Source organism: Halichoeres trimaculatus, unplaced genomic scaffold (genome assembly GCF_033239565.1).
Source record: "Halichoeres trimaculatus isolate MK-OKI-2021-1 unplaced genomic scaffold, fHalTri1.1 fHalTri1_scaffold_8, whole genome shotgun sequence".
Taxonomy (NCBI): Eukaryota; Metazoa; Chordata; class Actinopteri; order Labriformes; family Labridae; genus Halichoeres; species Halichoeres trimaculatus.
The window spans coordinates 20773114-20787244 of record NW_027437186.1 but is presented as its reverse complement, the minus strand read 5'-3'; the positions used below and the strand labels follow the sequence as shown (position 1 = coordinate 20787244).

General features: G+C 39.3%; 1 protein-coding gene across 7 annotated transcripts in view; it reads left to right on the top strand.

Moving 5' to 3' along the window:
* ccdc88ab (coiled-coil domain containing 88Ab) overlaps positions 1 to 14131 on the top strand; it is a 69252-nt gene that overhangs the window by 11862 nt on the left and 43259 nt on the right. For all 7 annotated transcript variants that reach the window (XM_074676440.1, XM_074676439.1, XM_074676438.1 and 4 more), the window contains exon 3: positions 1878 to 1986. In XM_074676440.1, coding sequence (XP_074532541.1) covers positions 1878 to 1986 — 109 coding nt within the window. The remainder of the gene's footprint in view (positions 1 to 1877; positions 1987 to 14131) is intronic.

The window sequence follows — 14131 nt, the reverse complement described above, 5'->3', positions numbered from 1 at the left end:
GCTGCATTTCTTTGGCAATGTAGCTGTCTTTGAGCGCCCACCATTTGGCGCTTTTATTTCTATTTACTTTGCCGATCAAAAGCCTCAGTAAGAGCGGATTGTCAAAGAACAAGGCTCCGCTGCACCTTCTCTTCTTCTTCTTCGTCTCCACTATTTTCAAACAAATGCAACATATCAGCTTGTTGGTGTTCATGAGCTCACACTTTGTTCATTCTGATAAAAAAACAAAATCTTCCCACACTGGGACTGTGGCAGGCGGCTTAAGAACTGTATCTTTCGTGCCATCACTCATATTAGCTATAAATCTGCTCAGTCCACTATAGAACCTATGCACCCCGATGTTAGGAAAGATAGACGTAGTGAGCCATCTTCTCATTCAGCCTTTCTGGTTGAAAGAGAGGAGGAAAACAAACATGCATGCACGTGTCAGTTTTAGGCTGGAAAACATACCGAGGACGTTTTTATTTATCGTTCGATTAATCGATTTATTGATTATCGTGACAGGCCTATGTCTAACTATTAGATTTCTGTCAAAACATCACTGACTTTTTATTTTCCTCAACAAGTTTAAATTTATAAGATTTTGCATTAAGGTCTGCTGCAAGGTTAGCTTAAACTGAGGCTGCTAAAGAAATGTTTTTCCTGTGGGACCATTAACGTCAAAAGATGTTCATCTTCATTTTGTATTAAAACACAAGAATTAAATTCCGAGTGATTCATTTAATGTTAATGCCAAATCCACCTACTTTGTACACATTTGAAGCCAACAAAGCATGGCCCTGATGTCCATTTTCTCAAAGTGCTGTCATTTTTCCTCACTGAAACAAAATGAAAGCTCAAGAGTCATTTCTTTGTTGCCATTTTTATGAAGTGGGAAGTGTAAAAACTGGAATTCCCCTCAGGGGATCAGCAGATATCACAGTAAGGCTGATATCTTGCGTGAAATCATTCTATTTAAGTTTTGACTCCTCATTGAAAACTGCAATTTCAAAAAACTGTTATCACTTGTGCTGTCAGAGGTAGCAGTTAATACCGTTACCGTGGGAAAAGTGAAACACTGATAAATACTTGGATTGCTGAAGAGTTCTAACAGTGTGCCTGGCAGATATTTGGGATGTCAGGCATTCCAAGAAGACACAGAGACTCAACTTGCAAGGAAGCCTGTTTTTGCACCAATTAGTTCCATCACTTACTTTGTCATCATGTTTGATCTGAAACTGGTTTGAGATGAAATGAGGTCTGGTGTTGTAAAAGCAATCTCCCTAGATATGTAAATGGTGCTTCTCTAGATAACAGTGACTGAGGAGGTGGTGCTGTGTGAGTTTGTGGAATGTCTACGAGCCTCACTAAAACATGTTGACACCCGTGATTATATCAGTTGTAGCGCAGGTTTCTATAGATCGGCAACACAGCCAGATAAACACACTGTCTCCTTTACAGAAGCACTATGAAGATACCTGTCTTTAGCTGAGAAAGATGAAATGGAAAGTTGGAGTTACTGAAATTCTGTACTTTATATCTATGTTCAGAGAAGTGTTAACTGTCTATGACCACTGGCGTTGTTATGAAACGCTCCTGAATGAACGAAATGCTTAAAGAAAGTGTAAAAAGTTAATTTCTATTTCATCACATTTTGCTACCAGTTTGTCTGTTTTCTTTAACATGGGCATGACATGACCCTATTTCAACAGGGGCCACTTGTCACTATGCTGCTAATGTTTTTAGCCAGACACACACCCATTCTCACAACATGGTGTCAACTTAAACACGCATACAACCAGGGCATATTAGCTGATTAACAATCATTTTGATTATTCTGACATTTGTCTTTGCTGCAAATATGATAAAGTAACAATCTGTCATTTTGTTTCCCACAGAAATCCTAAAGCTACAGTACAAAGGACCAACAAGAAAGTGAACAATGACCCAACGCTACGCATACAGAACCTCTCTATTCTCATCAGGCAGATTAAAGACTACTATCAGGTGGGAGTTCTTTCTTTCTTATAACAAGTTATTACTTTTTCCTGAGATGCACACCACCAGATAAGTTTGCTCAGCGGTATAAGGAAGCTTATCTTATGAAAGTAAAAGTGGATCTACAGATCTAGGTCAAAATCATGATAAATTACTTGTATGTTGTTCATCCAATGCTCAGTACAGAGGTACGTTCTGTTCCTGTGCTTGTTTACGCTGCAGTCATGCAAACTGGTCTCTCCCAGCCTTACAAAGAGTGGAATGAGTCTACACAAGCACATGCCACATAAAGACTTGGCAGAATAAACTGAGATGTATCTGCAGATGTGTAAGTGTCTGGCTTACTGTGATGTGGTATTGTGACCCACAGCCAGATGTCAGAGAGGGCTCTGTAAGTATCCGGTCACATGGGGAATAAGAAACGCAAGCACAGCCAGTACTTTACATTTTAATCACATAAATCATTCCTCATTCTGTCCTTTGCTTGCATATCAATTGCTTGTTGCTACTGACATATTAGCTTTAATTAAAGAATGTTGTCCTCGGTGAACCAGCCTAAGCAAAGCAGTTTACTACAGTGCTTTAATGGCTATGAGAAAGATTTGGAAGCTTTAGTCCTGAGCAGATAAATGTGTGTTGTGAGTAATGAATGCCCTATACCCAGGTGATGTACATGTAAATATAGTTACTTTGGAAAATGTAACTGTTCTTTTTCTTTTTTATTCTTTTATAAGGTGTTGCTTCATTTCACATTTGATTTGTCAGCAGCATTAAAAGCCATGCCAGTTGTGAAACTCAGACACGGCAAATTGAAAGAGTGTCGAGAGAATATGATTCACTACATTGCTTCAACAGCGTCTCAGCTGGGTTTATGATAACGGGAAGGAATAGAGCGTGACCTAGCATGCTGTTGCGACAATGAAGTCAGTTAAGGAATGTTATCAGGGCCAAGCAGTCGTACAGACAGAGACAAAGATTTCCCACACTTCAGATTTAGTGCTTTGACCCAAATCCTCAGGGACTGTGGCTCTGCATGGCTGTTTGCAGGACCTTCCTTTTTATCATGTAGTTTGGTGTTATTTTGATACTGAATGAAATGGAAAACAAGTCAATTTCAAAGCCTATTTTAATTAGCTACATCCACAAGTGTACAGATATTTAACAAAATCAAATATTTCTTTTTCAATTTCCAAGAAATCTCTGTAAATACCAGAGGTGTTCTTGAATATTTTTGTCTACTCAATGCAGAAATTGTTGAAAATACTTACAATGGAACACAAGGCCAGCTAAAAAATATTGAAAGTCTTCTTGGGTAGTGGTTTTAGCGATTACATTCTTTAAACTTATAAGAATAAGTAAGTTATGAACAAATGAGTATGATAGATTCTAGTGAGGTTTCCCTCTAACTATGCAATTAGCTTCATGTGGGTGTAAACAGACTGATAGCCCACCACTGTGGTGTCTATGCAGTACACATAAACAACAGCTTTCATGTGCAAGATGCGGTAATTGAATTGAGAGGTGCAGATTAAAACACAGTTTACAACTCAGAAAATAATTGTTTTAAAATTTAGACATGGCTTTTTGTGGGGCTTACAACTGATTAGATTTAAGGTGTTTTTCTTTTTGTTTTTAGATGTTTAATAAACCTGGTGTTTGTACATCTTTAGTTTCATCAAATTTGTCCTCGAAGTCAAGCAAAGTGCTCCACTGATTGGCTAATTGCTTTGTTAGAGCTGGTTTGCCCTGGTTTTAACATCCTGTTAATCCCTCCAGGGTCATATTTAAACAGTCAGCCTCTTGCGAAGACTTTGATATTATAAGCCCACAAAAGCTCAGTAAGGCTTCCTCAAACGGTGAGTAGAATGATCTGTTTCAGAGTTGTTAGGTCAGTGACCACTGAGGTTAAGTAGTGACCAGCTAAGTCGATGGATGATGAGATGAAAGAGCTAAGGGCATTAACTAGGGGCCTCTTGGTGGCTGGGTTGTGCATTTTAACCATTCTGGGGTCTGTTTGTTTCTCCAGTTCAACCTTCCTTTTGGGTTCAAGGAACACAATCAAATTTCTGTGTTTTTTGTGACTGAAATGATTATTTCATGGTTAACTGTTAAATGTTTACTAATCGAGGCATGATTTCCTGTTTACTTTTAGTTAGACTGTAGACTGCTTCTGCTCAGAATATTTTAGTATGCAGTGAAAATGTACTGTAATGAAGTTAAGATTGACTCTGTGGCTTGAGTAGTAATAAGATAAGATAAGATATAGTTTATCTTATCTAATTAACACTTGAGCCACAGAATCAACCTTTTTTCAATGGCAGTCTTTATTGTTATTATTTGTAGGGTAGAGATCAGAGACACCCTTGGCTAATGTAAGTTGTTAGCTTTAAGTGGACAGAACTTTTGCCGGTCTATGGCGCTTCCTCCAACTTTGGTTTGTTCCTGACTCACTCTGTCGACCTCCTGGTCATACCATTGTTCAGACAATTGTGTCCTCAGGCTCTGCCTCACAGAGACCACTTCATGGCACAATCCCACATATTTCCTGGCTGTCTGAGCTGTGTGTTTGGCTGCCCTCTTGATGGCCTTTTTGGGACTTAACTTGCCACTGACTGCCACTCACTAAGCTAAAGTTGCTACCTGATCAGTATGATTTTGGTTTTCATATGCACTGATACTTCATTCTAGGGTTTGTTGATAATGACAAAAAGACAACACTTGATTGGTTCAGACACTTTTGTTTCTTGTATCACTGAAATAGTACAACTTAAATCTGATTGTGCTGCTAAATCTACTGACTTTATTGACACTTTTTAGGCAAAGTAATTGGCTTTTGTTCACTATCATCTTCTTGTTTGTTTCTACTCACAGATGAGTGAAAGAATGCCTTTATGCCCAGGCTTGTGGTGTCCTTCAGGGACATTTCATTAAAGATATATACAGCCAGCTACTAGCCTGGCATGCATACCACAGACCAGTTAATGGATGTCTATTTTTGAAGAAAAATGTTTTATTGTGTTTTGCAATGGTCTCCATTTGCTGTGGTTCTTTTATTGCTTACAGGTTTCATATTTTAGAGCTGTGTGGATAAAGACAAAACAGTTTCAGGCTGTAAGCTAATGCACTTAACAGGTTTTCAATATACTGTACTACTCAGCACTTTGAGACAGGATTTGATGTGAGTGAAAGTCTTATATGGTCGGTCACTTCCTGTCATTCAATACATTGATCTCCCTTGAGACTCTTTGAATTAAATTTACCCTGTAGCTCGTGATAAGAAATGGTTAGAAACCGCTGTCTTGGTGAGAGGATCATATCAATACTTGTTACTTTGTCATGTCTGCATGAGAGGAGAAAGCCACATATATTGTTTTTCATTAAACCCTTATTTAATTTATTTAACCTTTTTTTAACCATAAGAAAAACTCTCTTTCTTTTTCGAGGGTGTCCTGGCTAACAGAGGCAGCTGTTCTTGCTGACTTGACAAAGACTCTTCTGGTGTTGAGAGATGGCTAATTCATTAACCTTTTTGATCCATCAGGGGCCAACAGTTGAAGACCGTTCTCCCCCCCTCCATCCCTTCCAGTCACTGCTCTCCCACTGCTCTGCCTTGCTCTGCTCTCCTCTGCGTGTGTGTCGTTCTCCTCATGGGAAGAGTGTGAAGATTTAATTAGTGTAGAAACTGTGAAACGTGAGTCGATGCAAGAGAAATTCGATAATAATGGTTTTCATTTTATAGCATAAGCTCTCTTGGGCTGAGCCAACATTAAGTGTGTATGTGTGTTCAAAGTCTCTTATTGTCTTGGTGCAGTAGATTGTGTAGGAGGAGGTCAACGTCTAGACAAGCTTCAGACTTTAGAATCTGCAGAATAGATCAAGGTTAAACAGCTGGAAGAACATGCGTGCTTGTTCAGAATAATGAATCTTGTATATTTTTTATAGGCAGACATGATGAGGTAATATTTCTGTACCGTCAGAGTATGTTCCAGTGGTAGTAGTTTTTCACTTTTCTGTTTTCTGAGTGAGGTATTAACTCCTTCAGTTGCTTGGTCAGCCTTCAGTCCACTGAGGGTTACATTTCTCTCTCCAACTGTCCAAATATGTGCTGGGCCTCTTTTTAATATAGTGTCCTTGGTTTGGCATACTTCAGGAAAGTGGAACATGGAGCCCTGGCCAGGTTTTTCTCAAGCTTGTGAATCTCTGGTTAATGAAAACTGGTCTGGGAAAGCATTCCTCACCATTCATTTTGAATAATTCTGAGTAATGTTGTTATATGCACCACTGGATGCCCTCTGATGTTTGCTTGTTTTACTACAAAAAAATGTTTTGCACTACTCTGCCGTCAAATAAAACTTTTCCGCTTCCAAATGTGTTGCTTTGGAAATAAAGGCAGGACTGTCCTCTCTTTGCCTCTGCTTTGGTTTGGGGTTTGGGGTGTGGTGTGAAGGCAGGAGGTTCTGTTTTGAATGTTTATAAGCTAACAGAGGACCCCATTCATACGGGGCCTGGCCTAAAAGCTGAGCTCAGATAAAAATGAGGCTAAAGCAGGGTTATCAGGTCTATCTGTGCTCGTTTCATGCATGCTGCATTCAGAAAGAGAGAGATATACAATATTGGAACATGAATTCCAGGCATGAAATTTTGAACAGTTGTGACATGGTCACAGTCGATGTCTCTGACAGCATCACACCTAAATAAAAATACAGTTCAGCATTTAAGATGACAGAGCTGTCTCATCAGCTGAGCTTTGCTGCCAGGCTGAAGGGGCTAATTTGTTTAATTGGTAAGCGTTTAAAAAGCCATTATTTCTACTTTAAATTATTGTGTGCTATAGTCATATTTCTGCAAATACTTTTCCAGGGTCAGTGTTAAAAAAGGGGAGCACTGCAAAAAACTGAAATCTTATCAAGTGTTTTTGTCTTTTTTTAAGTAAAAATGGTCTTATTATACTTGATATGAGCCACTTTCAACTTATCAATCCAGAAAAAAGTCTTGTTTCAAGTTATCAGAGTACAAAAATGAGGTTTGAATCGCTTGTAATCAGTAAAAAAAATCTGCCAATGGAACAAGAAAAAAAAATGCTTGAAAATTTCCTTGAGACTAGAACAATGTCTTAATACAAGTAACATTTCTCTTGTTCCATTGGCAGATTTTTTTTACTGGTTACGAGCAATTCAGACCTAATTTTTGTCCTTAAATAACTTTAAACAAGACATTTTTCTGATCTGATGAGGTGAATTTGGCTCATACTGAGCCTACAAAGGAATTTTCTACTGAAAATAAGACAAAAACACTTGATAAGATTTCAGTTTTTGCAGCGAGGGAGAAGGGAATTCAACTATGGTCTGCTTTTTTGAACAAGAGACAGATTATTTTCCTCATAAGGCTACTGTTACTTGGCCTGACTGAACCATAATCACACACACACACACTATCACCCTAACCCACATACATACATAAATAGGAACAGAATGCTGCGACATAAAGTACAACAGATTGTTGTATTTGTTTTGGATTTTTGGAATTTTCTGTCCTGATGTCCAGATTTTGCCTCAAGGCAGTTTTTTTTCTCTTGCCTGGAAGTAGAACTTAGTTGAAGTATACAAACATTTTCCTCTTTATCTTTGTTGTGGAAATGTGGAATTCCCCGTCGACTCTTTGTCTTTTTACTTCTTTCTGCATCAGTCATGAGCAAATCTGTTTATTAGGGCATGTGCTTCTAGCTGCAGGCTAAATGTGTGTTGTCATGCAGACTCACATGTTACACATTCATATCTGAATATCCTGTTGATTGCAGCTAGCTAGCTAGCTGGTAACAATGACATGGGTAGAAGACAGTCCCCTAATTCTCAGCTCAGTTTGACAAAAGAAAATTTAATGTGGTGAATCTAGTTGATATTTCAGGTTTAAGCCATAAGATATGTTTGTTTGGTTGTAACTAATGTCCCAAATACTGAAAACCTGACAATAAAGAAAATCAGTGAAACATACATGACAAATATATCAAAATACTAAATATATTTTACATTCCTGTCTCTGTTTTGGTTAATAATTTACAGACATACTCACTCTTGTTCTGATCACACAAAAAGTAGGGGAAGTATTCTCATAAGAGATATCTACCGTCGTTTATTGCCACCACGCTTTCTGGTTACCCTTTGTCTGTAAACATCTCTTATTCTCTGACATTTTACCACATAGACATCCTCACTGTATTTCAACTCACAAAACTTCATGTCAGAGGGTGTTCCCTTTGCCATGCAGAGCCACATGCCAAGAGCTTCATATAATAACAGCATCAAGTGGAAACTGAACATTGGTTTACCAAAATGACACAGCAGGACATTTTTTGGGCATGTGTTTCACTTTGGTTTGAAGGTGTACTCACGATTGAGAGAGAGTCCATCAGAAGAGGAATTCCAGGCAGTGCTAATGTTGTGTAGGTTCCCATACGTTAAAAGGGAGTCATTTTTAGGCAGCTGTGTTAAAGAGGAAGCTGGAAGCTGACTTCTTGTTTTCTTTTTAAACCCTGAACTGAAGCATGTTGGTTGAAGAAGGCATCACATGTGTTTTTTGTTTTGATTCTATACTTACTCAGTGGTCATACGTCTGTGGTGGTAATGTGGAAAAAAACAAAATCCAGGTTGCTGCACGTGGACATATTCACTCTGATCTAATCACTTGGGCTTTGTACCTGAAGTAATGGGAAGTTTTGCAATGAACAGGGTCTTAAAAAGAGCGTTTCTTCTGTGACAAAAAGTGCATTAAAAGTAAAACGAATCATTGCGTAAAATTTTCCAATCACTTTGAAAAAGAGCCCTGGGGCTATCATTGGGTCTGGTTTAGGGTGCTTAGGCTTCTCAGCCCCACCTGCCTCCAGCTTTTGAAATGAGCAGCATGGATCAAGCTGGCCACTCGTTCAGCCTCAGGGCTCTGTTGTAAAAAGCACTCTAGCTGATAGATAACACCAGAGAACAAAAGAAACCAGCTTCTAATGGTGCGTTCTCTCCTCCTTCTCATGTAAAGAGATGATCTGTCCATATGGCCGACAGTAGACCCCAACTGCTGTTCTTTTTGGATGAGTTGTTGAGCCAAATGCAACAGTTGCGTTTTCTTTGTCAGGGCAAGTCTAATTAATCAGAAGAGCTACTACAAGTTATGTGATGATTCGTAGAACAATAAGAATTGGCTTTTATTTCTTTAATCTACTGTTCTGTTAAAGGGGACATACCATGCTGATCCCTGATTTAATACTTACATTTAAAATAATAAAGTTGAAAACAAGACCTTTCACCCCCTGAATTTTCAAAAAATGAGAAATTGTATTTTTTCTGATATCCTAGAACGAGATTTGATGCCTCTGAAAATAGGTCATTGACATTTGGCTTCGAGATTTCGACCTTCATGACGACACGAGGATCCTTTCTTTTTATTGGAGTAATCTGATAAAGCAGCTCCTCCTCTGTGATATCAGTTAGTCACACAACCACCACCGAGGGATACGCCCACCAAGAGCCGACTGACTGAGTGCTGGATGCAGGGACTCTGCTCTGCTGAGCAGCTTGACTTTACATGGTGAATTAGCAGTCAAAACACTGTAGTTTTAGCAGACGTCGAATACTTGTGAGACTGTGATATTTGCATGCTTGTTCTGACGTGCACTGAGAACCTGGACCACAATAATTTTGCGGTAATAACATAGTGACAAACTGACGGTAGAGGCGATCTTTAGACTACACTTTCAGCATGATGGATAAAACAGACAGAGAAAAGTGAAGGAGCAGGATGGAGCCCTGTTATAGAAATAGTTTATTGGTGAAGTCTGCCTATATTTCCATGTATAAACTATACATGTTACAGTACCGGTTTGACTGAGATGATCTGTGTCCAGGTGGATTTTCTTCCTCCTGAGCTGCAGAACCATCTGGGTCTGACTCGGGGTCCAATACAAAAGGACGTATCCTACACTCTGCCATTTTATTAGTGCTATCAATGCCTCACGGTGAAGTTTTGGCAAACAGCAAACTCGCTCGGTCTGCTCCATTCAATGTGGTGATTTTGTAAATACTGCCATGCTGCAAAAACCTCCCCCTGGCTCTACCTGCCCCTCTGATAGAACTGACCAATCAGAGCACAAAGGGCTGTGACGTTGCAAGGTTACTGGAGGTCATTCTCGAAACGGAGCGTTTCAACAAGATCTTCAGAATTGCCTAAAATGAGGATATTGAGAACGCTATTGTGGGGAACTGAAGGAACTAAATGACTTGTACTGAGGGCAGAAATGCTTTACAGGCATCCTAGTCTGGCTTAGTGAAAAGGAGAAACAAGCATGATATGTCCCCTTTAAGTAAAAGCCCTTTTGCCGCTCTGATGGGCTTTTTGGAAAACAAAGTAAAGTCAAAATTTACAGAACGGTTCACTCATCACTCAAATAATGTTGAGGAGTAGATTTATTGTTGTTGAGATGATATCCTTTTTTGTCTTTTTTTGCACAATAAAAACCCTACAATGTCCAGCAACACGCCCTTTTAGAATGTTGTTTGAACTCTGTCTGGCTGCTCCTTCAAAACATCCTCCTTTTTCCTGATAAAAGTACCGGTAGCAGCTCTGGGAAAAGAAGGGAGAGAGGAAATAAAAGCCTTTCGTTATCCATCAAATGAGCTACTGGAGTAACGCTGCTTTGCTCCATGAACTGCACTGCGCAAACCCCTTTTGTGTTCTCATGCGTCTATTACAGCGTTGAACAGCAGGGGAAGCTTTCTCTGCATTGATTCAATTCATGGGGATGTATTGAGATCTGGTGTTAAGTGGTTTCAGTGTGTGTGTGTGAATGTGTATTTGTCTAAGATGTGAGAGGAAGAGGAAGCATGCTCCTTCCTATTGTTGGTGGTAATAACCTTTTCAAGTTCATAATCTCTGCAGTTTTTTTCAGCAGGAGAGAAGTCTGCAGTGCCATACCCAGGAGAGGGCTTATGTGTGTGCGTGTGCATGTGTGTATGTGTGTGTTTGAACATGTGCTGTACTATGTGTGTCAGACTCACTTGCATGGGGAAAATAAACCCATCTTCTCGTTTCTATGGTAACACTCCATGTCTGCAGAATGGGTGTGAATCAGGCTTTCAGGGTTCAGGCAGGATTTATACACACATCATCTCTCTCTCTCTCACACACACACACACACACACACACACACACACACACACACACACCCGCAGTGGTAGTAGTACAATTAGCCCCCTGTTTAAGCTGTGACTGTAGCGGAACTTGTGCTTGGGCTTGGTGGAAAGACAGGGAGGAGTTGTATTAATGGGTGTGTGTGCGTGTATGTGTGTGTGTGTGTATTTTGGGGAGGCCTGGTTCAACAAACAGGGCTCCTGTGAGGCAGAAACACGGCAGCCTTATAACCTTTCCTCTGACACTTTTTACCAGATCAGCAGCAGATCAGCAGCGTATCGTCTCTTTTATCATCAGACTTGTATTCAGCCTGTGTGTAGCTCAAACAATAGAGCAGGATTCACAGATCATAATTGTTGTGCTTGTGTATGTCTGCATCATAATTACCCATGGTGCATTATGTCCTGCTTGAATTCTCAACAGAGTGAAGCAGACAAGATGGATCAACATGTTGATGAAAACCATTTCTTGAAATATCTACAGATTTTATGAGTTTATCTCTGTATTGTTCACATATCCACACACATGGCCAGGAAATATGTTTAATGTGTAGATTCCATTGTTTCTGACAAGCTCCCGTGTAACATACACCTCATTCTATCAGACTGTCTAAATGTCTCTTTGGGATAGAAGATGAGCTGGAGCAGGGGAGCTGTGAATCCTGCTAGAATCAATAATACAGCCATATAGTGTCAGCACAGGGAGCTGGGGGAGGAAAGGAGAGATGTTACAAAGAGGAGGAAGAGAGGAGGCAGCTCAACCCTGCGTGTCTGGGATATGAACTGATCGAATCAAATCTTCATCTCTATTTGTTGTTTTAGTCCGTCCACCCTTCACTTTGACTCCCAGTGTGCATACTGTCTGTTTTTGAAAATTGAAGAGAGGAACTATGTTTCATTTCCCATGTGTGAGTTGAACATGATTAGATAGTGTATTGGACAGAGTGACATAGCACCCGAGCCAAGGACGTTCTGCTTTTGAAGCTACAGCAAGGGGAAGAAAGCTTTCCATTTTGAAAGCTTTGTGGGTGTGTGTGCACGTGCATGCCTCACAGTGTTTGGAACAAATCGCCGTGACATGATTGGCGTGGTGGCTGGTTCCCCTCCTGCAGTGTCCATCATGTTTTATGTATGTTAAGCCTTAGCCAACTAATCCAAGAGGCATATTGCTCTGCTGTAGTTTTGCTTTATAAGCCTGCCGCTAATCCTCAAAGCATATTGCCACATCTTTCATACCTAATGCCTTTTATGTACGTACACTTTCAAGAAACTAAGGTGTTGCATTCATAGGCTATTTCTTATCTCTGATAGAAACAGCTGATTTGATTTTGAGGCCTCGGCATGCAGCTTTTAATTTGGAATCTGTCTTAATAGTGACTTCTTTTAATTTTTCTCTATCTCCAGACCCTGAGGCAATAAGAATGTTTGAAATTCTAATTAGGGTCCTCGGCCAACGGAAGAGGGCACTTTCTAGTTGGAAATGAAACTTCCCTTGCTATTGGTGTATGATATACACATATATATAAGCATATCGTTATGTGCCTTCAGGAAGAGGTCAGCGACACTTCATCTACTGTAGGACGGACAGTGGTTAAACAATACGAACATACCCTTACGAAAGAAAAATATATTGTAGCATATTGGAAAATATCATGTCATATATTAGGTAATATATTCCCATATATGAGATTTAGTATTTATATTTTCCAATATATTGCAATATATGGAAAGCGGCAATCATTTGTATATTTTGCAATATATTGCAATATATTTCATGAATATATTAATATATTGCAATATATAATATATTGCATATGTGCCCTCAGTATATTATTCCATGTATATCATAATATATCAATAATATATTACAATACATTTCAAAAAATATATTGGTAAATATATTTTTCTTTCGTAAGGGTAGATCAAGCCTCTGGACTTCATGAGTTCAGCAGTACTACTTTCTGTCTTTTATAATCTTGTAGTATCAGATTGAGAGTCAAGGCAAGGCCATGAAGGACAAATCTTGGAAATTTGTTTCTGTAGAACTCAACTGGTCATAAATAAAAACGTGCTCGGCATCTTTTTTCCAATAAAGGTCATCAGTGGAATACTTAAATGTCCACACTTGTGGTTATTTATTGAGCTGTGTTGGGTGATAGCTACAGGGTCAAACCTGACAAAAAGGAAGGCTGTGGTGGCAGACTGTTGTGCTTGCACAGCAAACACATGCTGCCATTGAAAGAGACAGGTGTGAGTGTGTGTTGGCTGAGGGAGTGGTCAGAAAAGGACAGGTGGCAGTGCAGAAGTTGAACTGTGTGTAAAAACAACTGCTGGATGTGTGTTCTGAGGTGACTTTTACTCTTTAAGCTAAACACATACAGTTTGTGCAGGCCTAAAAGACACTTCAGAACAGCACCTCATTGCATGTATTATGTAACTAAAACACATGATGTCATTAAGTAAAGACTCTTTCTCTTTTGAAGTGTTCTGTGTAGCACATACGCTACAACAACACTGATGTAAAGAATTAACAAGCCAACACAAAGAGCAACAGCTCTAATGCTCTTGAGTTTTCTTTGGTTGTGTTGTCTTTCAAAGCCCATCAAAAAAAAAACAAAAAAACTGTCATGTGTTTGACACAATGGATTGACTGTTGGCCACATAAAGTTTCTCCATGCCATGCAAACTGTGATTGACTGAGCCACTGTGATTATCTGTCATCAAACAACCTTAAAGTCATTTCTGCATGGATGAGCCTGATTTTATTCTTCATTCATTCTTTGTAGGGTCAACTCATAGCACTGTGCATTCATCATATTATCAGAATTGTTTAAAAATCACATTTTCTTAAGTCCAATGCTGGTAGAACAAGAAACAGTAAAACTTGTGTTATTGATCCTGAACACCAGGCCTCAATTGTGTATCAGAAAACAATTACCCCTTTTAGCTTTCTGTTAATTAAGAAATAAAAGTCTGTTTAT